This window comes from Amia ocellicauda, chromosome 13 (genome assembly GCF_036373705.1).
Source record: "Amia ocellicauda isolate fAmiCal2 chromosome 13, fAmiCal2.hap1, whole genome shotgun sequence".
Taxonomy (NCBI): Eukaryota; Metazoa; Chordata; class Actinopteri; order Amiiformes; family Amiidae; genus Amia; species Amia ocellicauda.
The window spans coordinates 5,204,919-5,226,872 of record NC_089862.1 but is presented as its reverse complement, the minus strand read 5'-3'; the positions used below and the strand labels follow the sequence as shown (position 1 = coordinate 5,226,872).

Below are 21,954 nucleotides of genomic sequence, written 5' to 3'. Positions count from 1 at the left end.
CCATGATTTAATATTACTTTCTGGCTGCTTCTTTTAAACTCAAGTGTACCGATGGAATTATTTCCTTTGTGACAATTAATTTATATCCATGAATGTTTGCATTAGCCAATTCTATTGCAAGGATGCTGCTGTATTTCAAGTTAATAGCATTTATATAGCTTATAATATGAATAGTAAGCAGCAAGTTAGAATATACCAAGCAAGCACTGAAAATGCTGTTTATTTGATTGTTTTTTTCATGTTATTCATGGTGTTTATTATAGTTTCACACAAATAAATAATATGAAGGTACACATAGCAAAATCAAGCATTATACTTATTATTATACAGATATATATATTTTTAAAAGCACTGAACAAAATATTAACGGTTATTGGAAAAAGAAAGAACAGGTCATTGAGAAAGAATGAGAAGGGGAGAGAGAGAGAGAGAGAGAGAGAGAGAGAGCAAGAGGAGCAACATTTGCAGCAAGAGGAGTCGTTTTCAGTCTCAGTGAAAATATATGGCTAAGAACATCAACAATCGAAGCCCAAAGGATGCCTAGCTAGGGCAAGACCAGAACAAGCAGCTGAGGGGAAAAGGGGGCTGTATATATCTATCACAGGTCGGGTCCACATCTGGATAAATCTTGGTCAACCTCACTTTTGGTAAATGAGTGTGATTATCATATTTTAAACTGAACAATTAAGATGTAAAACATCTTCTCAGAGGGACTTCAGAGGAAGGAGAAAAGTTCAATTCAAGGAGAGAATGAAAGAGTATATTTTCGAGATATCACCCTTATTGTTGGTAATTAATTCACGTAAATTATCTATGCAGGAATCTGAGGGGACTGAGGCACTGTGTTGTGTGTGATATTACGAACCTGTTAGGTAGCGAAAAAATATGGTTTTAGGGAGGTTCAGTTCAGTAAAGTTTAAAAGAAGTCCATATCCCACATAGAAAACATGTTTTGGGCAATGGGCTCTTTTTTAGAATACTTTAATAATGGGCAATAACATTTATAATTTTCATGGTGTATACTGAGAATGCTCTGGAAATGCACAGCGTAGGCGTCACATCGGGCTCTTATTATATTATTTTATGTTAAATGCAAAAAGGAAAAAATAACTGAAAATGTCTATGGTGCTGAGCTGGAAAGACATCAGGTGTTTTTCTCTCTCTCTCTACTTGTACTTAAAACATTTAATTTCATTTCATTTCATTACTGTGAGGCATTTCTATTCCATTTCCCTTGATCACATAATAATCATATATTCTTCCTTGCAAATAATAAAATACAGACAAGTGATTCTGTGAAATACACAAATTTGCTTCTAGTTAGTGTACTTATGATGGTTGTATCAGTAACAGACATCACAGTTTAATTTATTCATATACAACCTTTTTTGCATATCTGTGTTACTAGTTCTAGAGAATTCGGCCTGGTTTTCTTTCCTTTTTCTCTTCTTGTTCAGCTACAAAATCTCTGTCTCCCCTTGATCCATAATCCCGGTTGTTCCTGATCTCTACAGTTTATTGGTTTCTTGGTGACATCATCTTAATGACCTTCACCTCTATACCTTCAATTTTCTAGTCAATTTAATCCATGGATTGCATTTCCTCCTGCACCTTGCATTTTAAATGACAATTGTATAATAAATTTTGATGCTACCCTGGGCACCATGCCCGAATTTCGCTCTTTCAGTCTGTGACTTAGTTTGAAATATACATTCAACCTAACAATGATGCTGATGGTTAATTTGAGAGCTTCTTTATGTATTTGTTTGTTTATTTTTATTTTGTACACCTTGCAGTTCAGTCACTTTTAATAATGAATTGATTTATATATTGACTGTATTTGAAGTATTGATTTGACATCCCTGAAGTCCAATTTGCACGTATCTTTAGGAGAGCAAAGGTTATAAGAACCTTCGTTTTGCTTCAGCCTCTCATTCAAGCAACCAAAGTATAATCTTTTCACTATATATTCATACATATATTTCCAAGAGTCTTTAAAAACACTTTTTCCGAAGAGATCATTATAGCGCCGCAATCTTCCAGCCCCTAGCCATTCTCACACCTTGGGAAACTATATCCAGGGTCAGCTTTTCGAATAGCGTGTAGTGAAAACACTGGGCAATTTATAGTAAATGGATGGTTTTGATGATTCAAATAGGGCTTTGATAATGATTGCAAGCTGCTGTAATGAGAATTACTCTCCCCCAGGCCTTTTTATAAACCTGTGACATCTGGTTAGACCTATAGAATGCACCATATGGCTTTCCCAAGAAATGGGTATTTCACTTTTGATGTGTTTAAATGTAAACATGTCCAATCAAAATCTCTTTGAATATTCGTTCACTGTGATGAATTAGAAGGGAGGTGACCTTCAACTCAAAATGATATGCAGGAGCTCATTAGAAAGTAGAGTTTTATATACACTACTAGTTCCTTCATGAACATGGAAGTCATGTAAGATGTAATCTAAATTATGTTTTAAAATCTTATTAATATATACCAACGGGTTTCAGAAATATATAACATGTTTCTGATGGTGCTAAGATGTTTGTTATGCATTACACATTAGTAACATTGCTTGTGATTAACTTATACATGTTTAAGAAATCAATCTTAAAACAAATTTGGATCAGCTGTGACATTTATTGGGCCATCTATAAAAACAAGTTCATATTCTGGGGCCAAATGTTTATAATTAAAATGTTTTCCTTAAAATTATTCATAGCATTGAATATTTCAAATGTGTTTATCATTAAACCAGACTAAAATCAGGAATGTTATTAATATATTACAAAATTAAACTTATTTGAAGATCATAAATGACCAAACCATTAAGATTAAAGGAAGTTAGCATTCAAATCCTTCATTCCATCGCATACATAATTTAATATTCCTTAAAGTCCATAATATTGTAACATCTGTGTGTTAGACAGATATAATAATTTACTATGAGAAACCACACTAACTTTCCAAGTAACACAATAAGGTTTGACTTCTACTGTTGCTGGTGGTGTAATTTCCCTTGTCTGAAGAATTACAATCTTCTGTTGTATTTTTTTCTTGTTCCCTCCAGAAAACCACATCCTGGAAGATGTGAACAAGTGTGTCATTGCTCTCCAGGAGGGGGACGTTGACACTTTAGATCGAACCGCTGGTGCGATCCGTGGTCGAGCTGCCAGGGTGGTTCACATCATAAATGCAGAGATGGAGAACTATGAGCCGGGAGTTTATACTGAGCGGGTTTTGGAAGCCATCAAATTACTCTCTGAGACTGGTAAGAAAAGTGGATTTGAGCAGTGGTCCCATAGAAGGAAAGAAGCATAACACTGGGAACATGTTGTACCTTGAGTCCCTTCTGCAGGATTAGTTCACTCAATTTATGGGTTATTATTATTATTACTAAGCCTTTTTCCCTAGAGCAAGTTTCACTTTTTTTTGTGGAATAAAAATATTATACATTTTTCATAACCTCTAAGATCATTTATGCAGAAGCAATTGAGAACCATCTTAATGTTCTCATATTGGAAACCAAGGTTATATTTCTGAAAGGAGACTCCACCCATCAATCAAATACAGGAGCACATGTTCTCTATAGATATGACCCTTTTTTCCACCTGTCAATGCTGTCTCTTTGTTCACCTATCTATCTCACTTGCCTCTGTCGTGTCATATGCATTGTTTAAGGGCAACAGAGCACATTCCGCTGTTTAAATGTAATTTATTCTTATCATATAGCAAATACACAGTGCCTTGCAAAAGTATTCAGACCCTTCCTATGGTGACCCATTTTGCAAAATTACAAAACTTAAATTCTTGAATACTTTCTTTTTAGCAGATTGGTCTCTCAGGTTGCTTGGGGATCGCTTATGGAAAGTTTTCAAGTCTTTCCACAGATTCTCCATAGGAGTCAAGTCAGAACTTTGACTGGGTCACTCAAGGACATTCACTTTCTTATTCTTTACTCCATAGCTTTGGCCTTGTGCTTTGGATCATTCACCTGCTAAAAGGTGGGTTTTCACCCCAAGTCATTAGCAGACTGAAACAGGTTTTCCTGTAGTTTTTGCCTGTAATTTGCTCCATCCAAACAAGCTTTCCAGTCCCTGCTGAGGAGAAGCATCCCCAGAGCATGATGCTGAACCTCCAGACTAGACTGTGGGGATGCTGTCGACTGGGTTGATGTGCTGTGTTGGGTCTGTGCCAAACATAATGCTTGGCATTTATACCAAAAAGTTCCAATTTGGTCTCATCATTTTTGCAAGATCACTCAGGTGCTTTGCTGCAAACTCCATGAGGTCTTTGAAACTGCTTATTTTTAGTAATGCTTCCTGCTTTCCACCCTGCAATACAGGCTAATTATGTGAAGTGTTCTGGACATTGTTGACTGATGCACATTTTCTCCCATCTCAGCCATTAAACTCTGTAGCTCTTTCAGAGTTGATGCCTCACAGTGGCATCCCTCACCAGTTCCCTCCTTGCCCGGCTGCTCAGTTTTGAGGGACAGCCTGATCTAGACAGTGTCCAGATGGTACAATGCACCTTCCATTTCTTGATGATTGAGTAGACTGTGCTCACAGGGATATTCTGAGACATTGATATTTTTTTCTTCCCTTCCCTGACCTGTGCTTTTCAATGATTGATTTGATGTCTTGAGTGTCAGGAGTCTTCGCGTGAAATTCTCTACCTGACCAAGGAACCTCGCAGAGATGGGTGTTTTTATTCTGAAAGTATGAGAACCACTATTATTGTGCACAGACAGAGGCCATTGAACTACTTCTGTAGCTTGTTAAGGTCATTTTGTGCACATGAATTAAATTTAGGTTTTCCACACCGAAGGGTTTGAATACTTGTGCAATCATGATTTTTTTTCCATTTGTATTTCATATTGCTTATGTATTTAGTTCTGTATTTTTGCTTTTGCTTTGAATGTGTGGCGTAAGTTCTGTATATACACATATCAATTCCTACTGCAAAAGGTAATGACTGCAAAATGTGAACAATGAGGCATTGCACACATGTACATAGAGGACAACTAACTAAGTATATTTAGAAACAATCAAACTCAAAGCTGGACTGAACAAGGTGCACTTATATAGGCAGTATAGGGCAGTATATATATTTTACTTTAGCATTTTGTCAGTATCTACATTTCTCTGAAGCATCTCTAAGCAAATCAAATGTATCCTGATTTTAATTCCAATGTTTATAAAGTGTTTCACTACATCATTACTTTTGCATATATTCCTGACCCAAACCAGACCAAACTAAAATAAGAGAGTAGATTAGTGCAAATACTAATTAGAAATGTTATATATACAAGCACATATACATAGTCTGATTGTTAATTTCTACTTTATCATGCCTATGTTATAAATTGTGAGCACAATGTTTGAGAATTTTAATTGGTGTTTCTTTACGCTTACTTCTCAGTTTGTTAGGTGAGCTTAAGTATGTGAACCCTGCTAGCTGGAAATCCTATGAAATGTCCCTTAAGATGGAGAGATCTGATTTTCTAAGAGAAACATGATAGTGCTATAAACCACTTGTATTGATTTAAACCAATGCATACAATATTTTTCTAGCTCAGAATATTAATTCTTATATATGGTTTTAAACGTTGAGCTGGAGAACGCATACAGGGATTACATTTGTCTCATTTCTAAATGGCTTCAAATTAGTTTGATTCCAAATGCCCCATCAAAAATGAATGGCTATTATTGCAGCTGTTCTGCTTTGTATGTGGAGATGATGAATACATGTGCATGTGGGAGACCTTTTTATGGATGTTCAGCAAAAATTTAAAGTGTCTTCCCATTTAACACACCCCCTAATTTCACATGCATTGAAATATCAGAGGGGAAGATACGTTTTTCGAGATAGAGAAAAAAGCAATTTTCTACTCAAACTGTCACTTACACATGAAAATAAATAAATAAATAAAATATTACAGGCATTTTAAGTTACAAAATAATAATAATTAAGTTTGGAGTTCTACCAGATATGATGATATTTATATCACATGTGTAACCCTTAACATTTCTCAGATTTAAAGTTCTTGTCCTAACATTGACTGCAGCCAAATGTATAGCCCTGGTAATGCTGATAACAGAGTACATAGCACTAAACCTGTACCACAGTTTGCTGACAGACAGTCTATGTGCAGCTATGAATTGAGGGTTGTCCTTGAACAAAATCAATATCCTAATAGGAATTGTTGATGGCTTTTTGCAAGACACTTCTCGGTGCTGTGCTTAAACTAAGTAACTCTAAAATGAAGCCATTCGCTCAGTTACTAAAGGAATTACTGCAATTAAGTATATTTTCACCCTGTCTTACCAGGGAAATTGCATGATTTGTGTGGTGATTTCAGGCAGCGTTTAATCTTGTATAACTTGGATTGCTTACAAGTCACATGGAAAACTAAATAATTATGTTAAATTTGCCACACACGTTTTAATTCATTTTGCATTTCCTGCTCTTTTTTTCTCCCTCTATACCTACATGAATACTTCAGCAATTATTATTGGATAGCTTGTTTTAAAGTGTGGTCTTTAATACCACATTAATTAGTACCCTGTTTTTAATATGGTAGGCCTATAGCCCTTCCCTGCTTCCTTCAAGGCTAATGCAGTCCCTTTGATCGTTGGCCAAAGGAATACTGTGTAATTTCTCCTTCAGCCCTAATTTCTAAGACAGTGACAGAAGTTTATCTCTCCTTGATTTGCCATCACAGTTCATCCTAGAGGTGTTCTATGGGAATGAGGTCAGGATTATTTTTAAGCGTAATAAGCAAGAAGTGCAGATTTATGCATTTTGTGCTTTCAAGTTTCAAGCATGTCAGGAAACTGCATTGTAGTTGTTTTTGTTTGTGTTTTTTTTTTCCTTCTGCATGCTTGTCACGCAAATCATAGAATCCAACCAAGACCACTTTATCATGAGAGAGAAAATTATCTAACCTCCTCTGTGGCCTCAAATACTGTACCTTGCAAATTCATACTTGCAATGTTGATTGTGACAGTAGCAGGGGGCATTTTGAACAGCATACACAATACAAACATTGCCCTTGAGAATCCTTTGTTCAGCTTCTTAAGAAATATCAGAGATTTACTTGACACTTTAAAGTGGAAACTACAGTGTTATTCAAAGGATCTCACTGAAAGGTATGAGGTTAATATTACCTTAATTAAATAATTGTATGGCCCAATTATGTGGAAATAATGTGTATGGTACATAAATACAGAATGTAAGATCCTATCCTGGTTTGAAAGCAAAAACATACATACATAATGTACATGACTTATCTATACTTATGTCTGGGTATACTTATACTGCATTTTGTTCATCGGCATGCTTGATTTAGATTAGTTTAAAAACAGATTTAAAAATAAGTCAAAATCCATAATGTTATGTTTTAATATCATTCACTTCCCAATTCACTTGAATGAAATTGCACCATGCCATATGCAACTTTACTCATTACTAGCTCAGAGAACATCTAAGTATTTCTATTTAAAAATTTGCAATTCCTAAAAGCCTGTTTTACGCTTCTCCAGTAAGTGGATTAAAATTTACAAAATGAAAAAAAGACTATGTAATACCTTTTAAATTGGCTATAATGTTACCCCTAGTTAATAATGGAGAGGTTTAAGTAAATTTCCACTTTGCCTAATGGATTACACTTCGTTTGTAATTAAAAGTAATATAAATATAAATCAATAAGTAGTAGCCAAAGGGTGCATATGTGAGAACTGATGCATATCTCCAGATGAATGCACAAGTGCCAATGCATTTCGGTTTTGCCCTTTTTATGAGACCTATGACATGATAACCAGAGTCCAACAGTCCAGTGTCCGTGAACTGAATTAAACTCCACATTCCCTCCTTTTCAAAATGTAACTGAATCTGTTAACAGATGCTCTGTGGAACATTCACACTTTGCTGGAGGGATAACGTCACATTTCTCAATTTCCTAAAATCTGGCAGCACAACAGGGATAAATAATAAGTACAAGCAATGGATAGAACAACTAAATATTAAAATACAATCATTTATCCTTCAAACTTGACAGTGCAATTAGGCTGTCAAGCTGCCCAGTCTCTCAGTGTTTGATGGGTCATAGAGAAGCAAGTCTAAGGTTTTTAGTTTTTTACTACTAATAGGTCATGCTGATCTGTCCATGAGAAATATTCCAACTTATCAAATTAGAGACTGATACACTGGAAACAGGATATAGAGGACATCAGAGCTCTGGGATATACAACACAACTCAGCCCTAGAACAATTAAGGCAATTCACTATGCATCTGCAGTGCGGTCCAAATAAAGTGGGCCGGAGAGACTGAGGGAACTGAACCTTTTCACCCTGGAACAGAGGAGACTATGTGGGGACTTGATTCAAGTCTTCAAAATCATGAGAGGCATCGACCACATCAAACCAGAGGAGCTTTTCCAGATCAGCAGGGACACATGCACCCGGGGACACAAATGGAAATTGGGCTTCAAGGCATTCAAAACGGAAAACAGGAGACACTTCTTCACACAGAGAGGCGTCACAATCTGGAACAAACTCCCCAGCGATGTGGTTGAAGCTGCAAATTTGGTAACATTTAAAAATAGACTGGATAGGATCCTTGGATCACTTAGTTATTAATGGACACCAAACGAGCACGATGGGGCGAATGGCCTCCTCTCGTTTGTAAACTTTCTTTGGAGCCAAAGAAATTACCTGTGTCGTCAAAGTAGTTTGTTGATGTGCTTTACAAGTAAAATGACTGAGTGCCTGAATGTTGAAAACCAAAGATTTACAAAATACTTGGTGAGATCTCTGTATCTAATATCAAATCATTTTACAGTTTGATTAGCCTGTTTGTTTTATGCACAGGGTCCTATAAAATATGTTGGGTATTTGTTTACCTCCTAAGGATATTATAGCACAAATCAAAACTTCTCAAAGAATAAAACAAAAAATCAGTCCTACCTGCCTGACTTGATTGCATTTAATAATTATATAATAATATAATGCTTCAAAACATCTCCATTTGTGTGCCATTCTCACCAATTTGAAATCAGTATTAGTCTTTCAGACATTTATTTAAGGGACAATTGAAATTCCCATCCTGTCTCTAAGTGTCAGAGGGATAGAGTGATATGGGCATCCTATTAGTACAGAAAGGTTCACTATAATCACATGCTCTGAAACCAAAGTGGTCACTGCAGATTAATCAAATCACTTTTCATCAAAAAATAGAATTGTAACATATACAAACCTCTCTGTCTGTCAGAGCTTGATGGCATCTGTAATGGAAATGAGAATATTATTATTATTAATATTAGTATTATTAATTTATTGACCGACAGAACATCACAAACACATTCCCTGGCTCTTAGGAGACGCAACAGCAGCAGCAATTTGCTGTGTTGGCATTTTGAAGATGTTTTGAATCATTATACTATTGTATAATGATTAAATACAATAAAAGCAGCAAGGTAGGACATTTGTGTTATTCTTGTATGTAGTCTTCAACTGTCCTAAACCATGCTATGCCAGTTGGACCATCATTTTACATTGGTAATTATGTTTATCAGTGTATTCAGTAAAATGCAAACGTTTGATTGCCCTTTCTTAAATGAATACAATTATTAAGATATACAAATGTATATTGTTAAATGCCATCAAGTACAGGATATTGGTGTTGGTTTCTTTTCACAGATATCAGGCAAAATACCTCCTTGCATTAGCTGTGAAGAACACATGGGGTCAATTCAGTTTCAAACAGGAAATACTCCAGTGAGGAATAACACAGTTTCAGTAAATGCCCATCATTATAAAGATTGGCCCTGCTTTTGAATGCTGATTTATGACTATGCTGTTTCCTGTGCTTGATCTCAATGTAGGAATGACAAGGTGAAATGGTTAATTGCCACATGAAGGGAATAATCCATGCATCACTAATATTTCCTGTGACAAATGCTGATGCACGGTTCAAAGGTGTAAGTGACAGGAAGGACCTTTTTAAACGAAGAAAGGCTGACAGAGTGCATGTTTTTAGTCAAACCCTGAGCTCGGAAAATATGGTTGCTGTTTATATATTTCTGCATCAATGTGTTTATGCCTGAGGGCAGAGAAAACAAACTTTGAAGGATGTGTGTAATCCTCTTTTTTTGGTTCTCTCTCTATATCTAGTTATGCCACGTTTTGCTGAACAAGTCGAGGTTGCAATTGAAGCATTGAGCACAAATCCCCCGCAGCCATTTGAAGAGAATGAATTCATTGATGCTTCCCGCTTGGTCTACGATGGAGTTCGTGACATCAGGAAAGCTGTTTTGATGATAAGGGTACGTAGGTCTTCTGTGACATATACAAAATGCAGTTCTAACAATCTGATTTGTGTGGTTTCCTCTTTTCATTTTGTATTTTTTTTTAATTAAAATGTACTATTCAACTCATGCTAGAGATCAAGATTTTAGCAAAGGAAGGTTTGAGTGTCATTTATTGTAATGGTTGTGATGGTATGAAGTTTAACGTGCAGACAATTATGCATAAGAAGTTGTTAATAAAGTGATTAATAACAATATAACACAATATCCTACCTACCTCCATTTCAGTCAGTGGGAAATCACAAACTCCCATGGTTAGTAATGCTTTTGTCTACCTGGTAAAAATTCCAGATGGTTAGTGGGTCCAAGGAACACAAAAACCAGTGTTTGAAATGAAAAACTCCAAATAAAGGTTTCAGTAAGCTGTAGTACTTAAAAAACAATGGGAAACAAGGCCAGGAGGTACAGGCCAAGGCTGAAAGCCCAATGCTGTGCATGATGTTAAGGAAAATTGACACATTCTTTGAATAAATCATCTTGGAGGTCCTAAAAGTCTGCTTTACGGTAGTCATTTGTGGAGAAAACCTGAAGTGCAATTTGTTTACTGTCGTAGAAATAAATATGGGTAGTAATAACTTAGTTTCAACCTTTTGTAGCTACAATAACTTAGTCTTATGTATTTTGCTGTAAAAGAAAAACACCTTCCTCACTTTCCCAGTAACTGTAAATTAGTTCAGTAGATATGGTGCCTATAGAAAGTCTAAAGCCCCTTGAACTTTTCTGAGGATTTTTTTCCATTTATCTACACACCATACTCCACATTTTTAAGGGGGAAAAATATTTTATTGTGATTATTTAAAATACCAAACTGAAATATAATAATTGGATATCTTTAACCCCCTGAGTTAATACTTAGTGGAAACACCTTGCACCTTTGGTAGCAATTACAGCTGTGAGTCTGTTGGGATAGGTCCCTACCAACTTTGCACACCTCGATTTGGCAATATTTGACCATTCAACCTTTATAAAAGTGTTCAATCTCTGGCAAGTTCCATGGGGAGCAATGATGTCATGCCACACATGTTGGATTGGACTTAGGTCAAGGCTCTGACTGGGCCACTCAAGGACATTTAGTTTGGAGTGGCTAAGGAATGAAAGTATAGGTTTGACTGTGTGCTTCTTTGCATTTAGGCCAAAAAGTTCCATTACAATTTTTTCAGACCACAAAACTTTTTGCCACAAGACTAAGGAATTTTGTCGGCATACTTTAAATGGGTTCAATGTGGAGTTTCTTGAGTAATGGCTTCCTTCTTGCCCCCCTACCATACAGGTTAAATTTGTGGAGTGCTTGAGATATTATTATTATTATTTTTATTTTTATTTATTGGCAGACGCCCTTATCCAGGGCGACTTACAACATAAGTGCAAACAAAGTGCAAAAATACAGAGAAGTACAAGGCATCAATCATTACAAATTTAGCTAAAACAGCAATTCAGAATAATACATTTTACAAATTCCAATTTACAATTTACACAAGTACAGTAAGTGAGGTCCTACATCCTGGACTGTGAAAGTGCTGTCAAGATGTAGGGTCACAGTCAAGGGCTACGGGAAAGGGAGCAAGGAGTATATATATATATTGTTGTCCCTTGCACAATTTGAGAAGTCTTGGGTATAAAACCCTGTAGCTTAGCAAAATTGCTATTGGTCTTTTGGTAGCCTCTCTGATTGGTCTCCTTTTTGCTTGCTTATCCAGTTTAGATGGACAGCCTGATCTAGGCAGAGTCTTGGTGGTTCCATATACCTTCCATTTCTTAATCACTGTGCTTTAATATATTTTTATACTCATCCCCTGATCTGTACCTTTCAACAGCTTTGTACTGGAGTTCTTTTGAAAGCTCCTTGGTGCTCATGGTTGAGTATTTGCTTTGAAATGCACAACCCAGCATAGAGAACCTACAGGAACTGCTGAATTGATCCTGAAATTATGTGGATCACTACAATGTAACACAGGCGGAGGCCACTTAACATGGTGTGTGATGTTGAAGGTGATTGCTTACACCTGAGCAAAATTAGGATTGCTATTACAAGGTGGTGGACACTTATTCAAACAAGGTATCTCAGTTTATATTTTTCCACAAATTTCTGGAATATATTTTTCATCTGGAACTGGTGGGGCAGGATGTATAAACAAATATTTTACTGCATTTTTATTCCTGGCTATAAGGCAACAAAGGTGAAACATTTGAAAGGGAGTGTAGACTTCCTATAGGTATTGTAAAGCTAGTCCTCACTATTTCTATTTGAGCTATTTCTATGAGTTATTGAATTCATTTCCAGATCTTGTTTTGTATTCATCTAGGTAAGGGCAATTACAGCAAATCAAAGCTGGGGATGAAAAATAAAAAATAAAGTAATATTCAAAGTTGTTGATTTTACTATAAAACCTATAGGTTTGATAACTTTTGAACTAGAATTGAGTTTTCATGCCAACCTTGTGGGAAAAAAATGTGTTCCTGTGTTAAAAGTTAATAAATGATTTTCTGCCTTAAGCATTGAGAGGAAGCATCAAAAAGTGCACAGCAAAAAAGGAATGAAAAGCACTATTTAACAGCAATAAGCTGTTATTCCACAGTAAAAAACAAAATACCTGGAGGCTACACATCTGCTCTGTGAAACAGAACACAGTTGCCATCTTAACTCCCGTCTCTCATTCTTAAAATAAATTAGCATTTTTACAGAGATCTGTTATGCCTAAAGTTTGTTTTCCTCAATGTTTTCATGTGAAACTTTTGATATTTATCATTTTCCATCATTGTCTGTTCCTTTTCTAATTTCTTGTCTTTTAATCGCCTGTTAGTGAGGACACACTGGTACATCCTGCAACTTTAAGACATGATTACAGGGGATTTCAAACTCAGTAGAAGATATTTGTATAAGTATATGTTGATATAATCTTTTTTTATTTAATTTTGTTCACATAGTATATTATTTTTATATATAAAAATATAGGCTTGTATACAAAAAAATCTGTTCAATGTATACTGATGACATGTTCCGAGTGATCAGAAATCATGCAAAGCAAAGTTTACACAGGAAACTCCCAGAATCTAGCGCTTACATACACAGGAAAACTAAGCCCATTGGGTGTCACAGAAACTGAATGGATAATGAATAGCAAAAATAGTCTATTTAATCTCACCCCAAACAGCATCCCCTGTCGTGTGTTTGAATTCACCTCCACTGGTGGACTGCCACTGGTCAGACAGGCAATCTTTACCTAATCACCGGTGGACAGAGGCCCCTTGCGGGCAAAAGGCCAAGGCCACAAGTCTATGTAAAATCAATGTGATGCTTGTTAATAAACATAACTTTATTGCAAAGTTTAAATTAAATTTATAACACATAACATAACATAACATAATTTATAATTTATGATAAATATGTAGGTCTAAATTTGGAATCTGTTTAATCTAAAAAACAAAAATGTCAGTGAATGTGTTAACAAAGAGATAAATTAAGATTTACTTCCAAAAAGTGAAAGGCATCCAGCAAAGTGAGACTCAGTAAATAGAGAGACAATGTGGTCTGTACTTTGTAGACAGTGTTCAGAATACCTATGTGAATAGTGTCCTCCCGATTCATCAATACCAGTCTCGATCATTAAAGTATGTTGAATTTACTTATTTATACCTCCACGGAGGAAACTAACTGTTGGAAGTGATTGTATTTTTTGTTATCATTTCTTTTGTTTTCTGCATGGATCAAGAAAACATATGCTACCCTTCTCGGGGAACATGCATACACACGCAGGTAGGAAGAAAAACAAACTTGGTCCCATAGGCACAGCAGGTTCTTTTAAAACTCACTACTGGCAGGGTTAAGCAGAAAACCTTTATTAATACAGACCCATCAGAAATGTGATGTATAAGGACATGGAGTGTATAATAGGAACAGCTTGAGAGCCTAAAGATCTGCTTGAAGTGACACTTGTGTGAATTTGGTGCTTAAAGCATAGATATGATGTTTGGATCTGTATATGAATCTTTATATATAAAATGAGATGTATATATGCACACACACACAATACTTAAGTGTACTCAAAGTATTATATTGTTTACATACAAATATATTTGTATACACATTTGACATACTGATAATACATACTTTAATAACTTAAAATCACATGTATATATGCAATTCATACATGTGTGCATAGCAGTGCTGTTCTGATAGTTCTTATATTGCAATTTATACACATTTTTTCATACACGTTTTATGTAAGCAAACGAATTGTAATGGTATATTTACAGTGCATCCGGAAAGTATTCACAGCGCTTCACTTTTTCCACATTTTGTTATGTTACAGCCTTATTCCAAAATGTATTAAATTAATTATTTTCCTCACAATTCTACAAACAATACCCCATAATGACAACGTGAAAGAAGTTTGAAATCTTTGCAAATTTATTAAAAAAAAAAAAAAAAAAAAAAAAGTAGTACATAAGTATTCACAGCCTTTGCTCAATACTTTGTTGAAGCACCTTTGGCACCAATTACAGCCTCAAGTCTTTTTGAGTATGATGCTACAAGCTTGGCACACCTATTTTGGGCAGTTTCTCCCATTCTTCTTTGCAGGACCTCTCAAGCTCCATCAGGTTGGATGGGCCTGGGCCACTCAAGGACATTTACAGAGTTGTCCTGTAGCCACTCCTTTGTTATCTTGGCTGTGTGCTTAGGGTCATTGTCCTGTTGGAAGATGAACCTTCGCCCCAGTCTGAGGTCCAGAGCACTCTGGAGCAGGTTTTCATCAAGGATGTCTCTGTACATTGCTGCATTCATCTTTCCCTCGATCTGGACTAGTCTCCCAGTTCCTGCCACTGAAAAACATCCACACAGCATGATGCTGCCACCACCATGCTTCACTGTAGGGATGGTATTGGCCAGGTGATGAGTGGTGCCTGGTTTCCTCCAGACAGGATGCTTGCCATTCAGGCCAAAGAGTTCAATCTTTGTTTAATCAGACCAGAGAATTTTGTTTCTCATGGTCCAAGAGACCTTCAGGTGCCTTTTGACAAACTCCAGGCAGACTTGTCATGTGCCTTTTACCGAGCAGTGGCTTCAGTCTGGCCACTCTACCATACAGGCCTGATTGGTGGAGTGCTGCAGAGATGGTTATTCTTCTGGAAAGTTCTCTCTCCACAGAGACATGCTGGAGCTCTGTCAGAGTGACCATCGGGTTCTTGGTCACCTCCCTGACTAAGGCCCTTCTCCCCCGATCGCTCAGTTTGGCCGGGCGGCCAGCTCTAGGAAGAGACCTGGTGGTTCCAAACTTCTTCTATTTATGGATGACGGAGGCCACTGTGATCATTGAGACCTTCAATGCTGCAGAAATGTTTCTATACCCCTCACCAGATCTGTGCCTCGATACAATCCTGTCTCAGAGGTCTGCAGACAATTCCTTGGACTTCATGGCTTGGTTTGTGCTCTGACATGCACTGTTAACAGTGGAACCTTATATAGACAGGTGTGTGCCTTTTCAAATAATGTCCAATCAACTGAATTTACCACAGGTGGACTCCAATCAAGTTGTAGAAACATCTCAAGGATGATCAGTGGAAACAGGATGCACCTGAGCTCAATTTTGAGTGTCATGGCAAAGGCTTTTGTACATGTACGTGTGCTTTTTTTGGTTTTTATTTTTAATAAATTTGCAAAGATTTCAAACAAACTTCTTTCACGTTGTCATTATGGGGTATTGTTTGTAGAATTTTGAGGAAAATAATGAATGTAATACATTTTGGAATAAGGGTGTAACATAACAAAATGTGGAAAAAGTGAAGCGCTGTGAATACTTTCCGGATGCTCTGTATATCACATTTCTTATTTTCCTCACAAAAAGTGTATTCCTCACTTATGATTAACTTAAGTATTCAAGGTACAACCTCAGGCATGGACTGATCATACACATCTGCATACAATTCTGCACTTTGTTTATTTCATATATATATATATATATATATATATATATATATGAAATAAATAGAGATCAATAAAATAGTAATTTGGGGTAAACATTTTCAATTAACATACTTTAGACCCAGGAAGATCCTGCATCAGTGCCTTGAAAGAAAAATAAGCACAAATGCAAGAAAAATAACAAAAATGAAAACCTTCAAAATGCATATTTAATAATAGAAAGGTTTTCAATAACTGCACTAACTAGCTAAAGTACACCTGAGCTGAATTACACCCCAGAGTTTCCTTTTATGTTTAAGTGCCGGCACAAGGAGGTTAACTGATTTATTGACCAGCCAGCCTTTGAAATGGAATTTCCCACATTCCCATGCTGGTCAATCAGTTAATTAAGTCTCCTGTGCAGGCCCACCTTAAAATCCCTCAACTCGTTACATTTTCAAATGAAACTATTTACAGCTGATGTGCAACGTAACTCAATGGCTAAAGACCAGGAAACAGAGGTAATTTAGACTGGTTAAGTCAGGTATTGATTCAATTACATTATCAAGGGCTCAGGTAGAATGAAAACCAACAGTCAGTTCTATGGGTCCTTCCCAAATAAGTACACTACGTCAAACTTTCTTTTATTTTGAGTTAAACAAAGTGCATGATTTGAACAGCTACTGGGAATAATCATTTGCCAACATTGTTCTTCTTAAATTCATCTTAGATGAACAAAATTAAATATTTAAATGACTGTCTTTTGACATTCATTTTCTTCCATTTAACAAACCAAGAAGTCGTTCACAGAATGACAATAAAATCTTCTGGGCACAGTGCAGCTGGTGATGGGGACTATCATACAGAGTGCAGGTTTATGGCATTGGGGGAAATGTATCATTTGGTTACTCCTGGTATTGATCCGAAGACTGTAAAGGCTGATCTGAATAAATGTCTTAAATTACAAAAACACTGTTTACAGTCTTCTACACACAGCACAAAAATCACAGTAAGTAGAAATCAAAGTTAAAATCACAGGGTTTATAAATGTACAGTAATTATTTTTTAAATGTCATCCTTTTGGTAGAATTAATCTAGTTAAATAGATATATACTATCTACTTTCATTAAAATTCTTTGTATACACAAATGTGCACCAAATGTAATCCCAGTCCATTTTAAATAATTTTGCTTCATATGTTACTTATCATAAAATGCGGTGTTAGATATTCTTCATTGTTTAGAGGTTCTCCACTTCAATTATTTGCAATGATTATACATAATATTCATAAGACAAACCTCAGCCTACATCTAATGGTTTAAGCATCAAATTAGTCTTATTTCTTCTTTGCAGAAACGTGAATAAGTACAAAACAACCTCATATCCATTTGTGTCTTTTTAATAAAACATTGCAGGGAAACAGTAAAGGATGTTACATATGTTGGTCACATATAAAGGGAAGTAATATAGAATATTGTGTTTCCAAAATCTAGTGTTACACTACAGGTCATCTTCAGGAACGTATTGCTTGGTTTCTCTAAATGATCAATCACTCAGTACAATGAACACACAATCATTTTGACTAATTTTAAGTAGTTATCAGTTTGGATACAATAAAAGCATACCCCATTGCTGTCCACGACCCTGAAATAAACTATAACTGTAAAAATACATACAAAAAAAAATCTAAAAATGTTAATTAATTAAACTGTACGTTGAGTATTTGAGTTAGCAAACACTTAATTAGTATGTGATACTTAGAAGCTAATTGAACACACGCTGAGGCAAATGAAATACAACTTTCCATTGTTTTACAACTGTATCTTGTTAGGAAAAAAAAACATAATTACTGCTACCTAATTATGTTTTAGATTGTGGTGTCTGCATTTTAGTTCATTTCTACTGTACTCTGCACTATGTCTATTCTAATATGATATCTTTGAGCAAATTAGCACATTATCGGAGGTAAAAAAATGAGCGATTCCAAATGGTAGTATTAAATGCACCTCTGGGACTGTATCTTTATGTGTCCGGTGCAATTACCTCAGAATAATCAAATGTTCTGCATAAGCACATTTGAGAGGAACTTTTCTCCAGCTTCTCTGAAACATTTGTGTATTCAAGTATCTCTTGCAAGCTTTTTTTTCTATTTTTAAAGTACAATTCGCCCATCCTGTGTTGAATATGCGGATTGTGAGTGCTCTCTCATTGGTGCTGGAGTGTGTTGTGAAGCTCAATATACTTCTTAAGGCTAATCCAGATCACTCTTCAGCTCAAGTGGGTGTTCAAGTGTCTAGAGACACCACAGAGTTGGGGAAGCATTACAGTTTGTAAATGCCCTCAGGGTGCTCTCAGTAGGTTAGTTACCAGTAGGTGAAAGACATGTTTTGGTGTATACTTTCTGAGTACTTCATCATTATATAGCTTGTGGTCTTGAAAACGATGGCCCAGATGATTAAAATGTTCTACATTGAAAGCAGTATTTAAAGCAGAGCTATTTTCACATTCCAAGGGTATAACACAATATGCTACATTGCTAATGGGAAAGATACAAGTGTAAGTTGTCTTCAGATCATTTGCTTTAAAGCAAATCAAATAATAATCACAGGCAGGTGAAGACAAAAATTAAGGGGCTTTTGTAGTGGGGCTGCTTTAGTTTACTCAACCACTGAAAAAGAAGAGAATGAAGGAGGGCTAAAGTATGTTACATCTGAAATGTATTTGTTTGAGTTTATCTAGTCTGTAGGACTGTCGGAGACGCAGCCTCCTTTTAACCTTTTAACCTCTTTCGTTTGAGTGACGGCGTTTGCTCTCTGTAGTCTTGCTCTGCTATACATAAGCTGTCAAAATTTGAAAAGCCGCTGACTTTTTTACTCTTTGTTTCTCTTTCTTGAACCATCAAAGGCTTGTGACATGTTTCCTGTTGATTTTGTTCCCCACAGACCCCAGAGGAGCTCGAGGATGACTCTGACTTTGAACAAGAGGACTATGATGCACGCAGCAGGACGAGTGTTCAGACTGAAGACGATCAGCTTATTGCAGGACAGAGCGCCCGGGTGAGTGTTAAGCCCTCCCCACCTCACCAAGGCAGGATCTGAGCTGTCGCTGCTGATCCCAAAAGCAGTTACACAAGGGCTTTTTCCTCAAACAAAATACCAAGTATGTCAACTCATTACACAGATCAACCGTAAACATAGCTACTAATGGCTCACATTTGGTGAGTAATGTGGCAATTACAAGCAATCATAAAACAAAACCAAAAAGGTTGATACAAAGAGTGATTTCTACACACCTCAACTAAAACATTTAATTCCCCAACTCCATCATGTCTTTCTGTGTAGACACAAAATGGGCATTATAAGGCAAACATCTCTGCCATGTTAAAATCACCCTTTGAATATTTTAAACATTTTACATGGATCTGCTCCTACTGAATTAATGGAGAAATGCAGCCAGTTTAAAACACATATTCTGAATAATGCAGAATGCTTAGATTTTTTATTTTAGATTTTTTTTTTGTGTGAAAATATTAGAAAGTACTTCTGTCATTGGGTTTAGTTATTTTTTCTTTAATAATTCAGGTTTAGCCATAATTGCACCTGATTATTAGGGGATATTGTAATTTGATGAGTTGACTACACAGTAAAAACTGCAGTAAATTCACCTGTATTTTACTGTACATTACTGCTGACTGATATCTTAGTAATTTTAGTGTGATTTGGGTATACTTCAAAAACTTCAGAAGAAGCCAGATCTGTCATTGATAGCTTGATGACCACTGTGGGAATTATCTAAACTTGTGTACTGGATTAAGTTTTTAATTTTAATTTTCAGCTTGGGTGTAGTTCTGGGACTGAGATGATCATGAACTTGCTATTCTGCACTTATTGTTTATTGTTTTATTGTTCGATATTGTTTTCTCATCTGTAGTTTCGTCTGCGCATTTGCAATTCACACTACACGCTTGCAATTCTTTTTGATATTCTTTTCTCACTGATATCACACAAAACAAAGTGTAGATTAGGCATCCTAGATGATCATCAGCACTATCGATCTCCATTCTCATCAAACATGGCCCCCAGCATGAGGAGAGTCAGCTAAAATACTTATGGGGATGGGAAACTGAATTCTCCTGACTTTGTAGCGGTAATGAAAATGCATTTAAGGCGAACTGGAAATCTGTAGACGGGTTTTCTTCCGGTGGGGAGAGGTGATGCAACCATAGATTGAAAGAAATCCAAAGACAAACATTGCACTTTTTACTGTGTTAATTAATTGAATTATTTGCTCTTGTTAGTGGGCCTCTACTTATACCCTTAAAGGTAATGTTCTGCTACTTTTAAGATTACTCTAAGTTTTTCTATGCTCTGGTTGTCAGACAATGAAACGTTTCAGCTGCTTTCAGCTAGCCCTTTATGATTTTCCCCATTAAATGTATTTTTTTCTAGTTATTTTTCAGTCTTGGATTCATGGCCGGGACTCAAAAGGTTCATTCAGAACCACACTGCTCTCAAGAAAAACTTGCATCTTACTTATTTAATGAGTTGCACTTTAAAAACACCTCTCTGAGAGAAGCTTGCCTCCCATTCTTGCTCTGTGCAGTCGCATTTAAGAATGATTGCATATGTTGTAGCAAACTAAAAAATGAATATAGCTAGTCATTGCAAAATATTGATTACTGTACAAAATAATTCCAGTTATAATAATCAATAAGAGTAATATCTGAAATGTCTAAAAGTACAAACTTTGAAAAGTATTTAAAGGACATTAAGCCACGTTAAGCATTTTCTACATGTTTTAGATTCTCCCCATGCTGACCAGAGATAATCTAGGATGCCCGATCTACACTTAGGTTTTTGACGTCAATGAGAAAAGAGGGTCAAAAAGAACTGCAAGTGTGTCGCGTGAATTGCCGGTGGCACGAATCACCAGCGCAGCGAGTTCCGTGTGCGCGCTGACACAGCTGCAAATGTGAAAATGATATTGAACAAGCGCAGAATGGCATTGTAAGTGTAAAATAAAAAACGCAAGTGCAGAAACTTCAGTTTTACACGTACAAGGTGTATTTCTGCGCTCTTGAATTTTGACAGTGAATTCATTCCATACCGTTTTTCCTGTATTTGACCATAGGACTTGGAAGTTAATTCACAAATCCATGGTAGAGTTCATAGTATGCAGAGATCACTCAATCACAAAATCCATGTTGACATCTTCGCTAGTGCAATAGGGTGATATATGGCTCAGTGGGTGTGACACAAATTGCTAATGTGTCAGATTGTAGGTTTGAATCCTGGCCAGCTCATGTTGTGCCAACACTAAATGTTCCAGTGAACTGAGCTACAATAAGAAAAAAAAAGAGATATACAAAGCTGAACTAGGGCACTGACCCTGCTACTATAGGGAGGAGTCAGAGAGGTGTGTATAATTCAGAAACCACCCAAACTGTCCCGTGTGTCTATACAGCACTAGGAATTCAGAAACCTTTACAATAGTATAATCTAATCATTACAATAAACACTTTTTAGTGTAAAACTTTACAAAAGCTTATGTGTTACTGTAATGATGTCAGTAGTCTACTGGCAACTCCACATACATGAAGTTACTGTAAATTGTACAGACAATATTTTACACGGTATAGTTTCAGTCCCCATACTAGCTTCATTTGTGTAGCTTGATTGCGTT

General features: G+C 36.2%; 1 protein-coding gene across 1 annotated transcript in view; it reads left to right on the top strand.

The window, feature by feature from the left end:
* ctnna2 (catenin (cadherin-associated protein), alpha 2) overlaps positions 1-21,954 on the top strand; it is a 467,074-nt gene that overhangs the window by 415,229 nt on the left and 29,891 nt on the right. Inside the window, exons 12-14 of the mRNA XM_066719775.1 lie at positions 3,074-3,274; positions 10,180-10,331; positions 19,215-19,328. Coding sequence (XP_066575872.1) covers positions 3,074-3,274; positions 10,180-10,331; positions 19,215-19,328 — 467 coding nt within the window. The remainder of the gene's footprint in view (positions 1-3,073; positions 3,275-10,179; positions 10,332-19,214; positions 19,329-21,954) is intronic.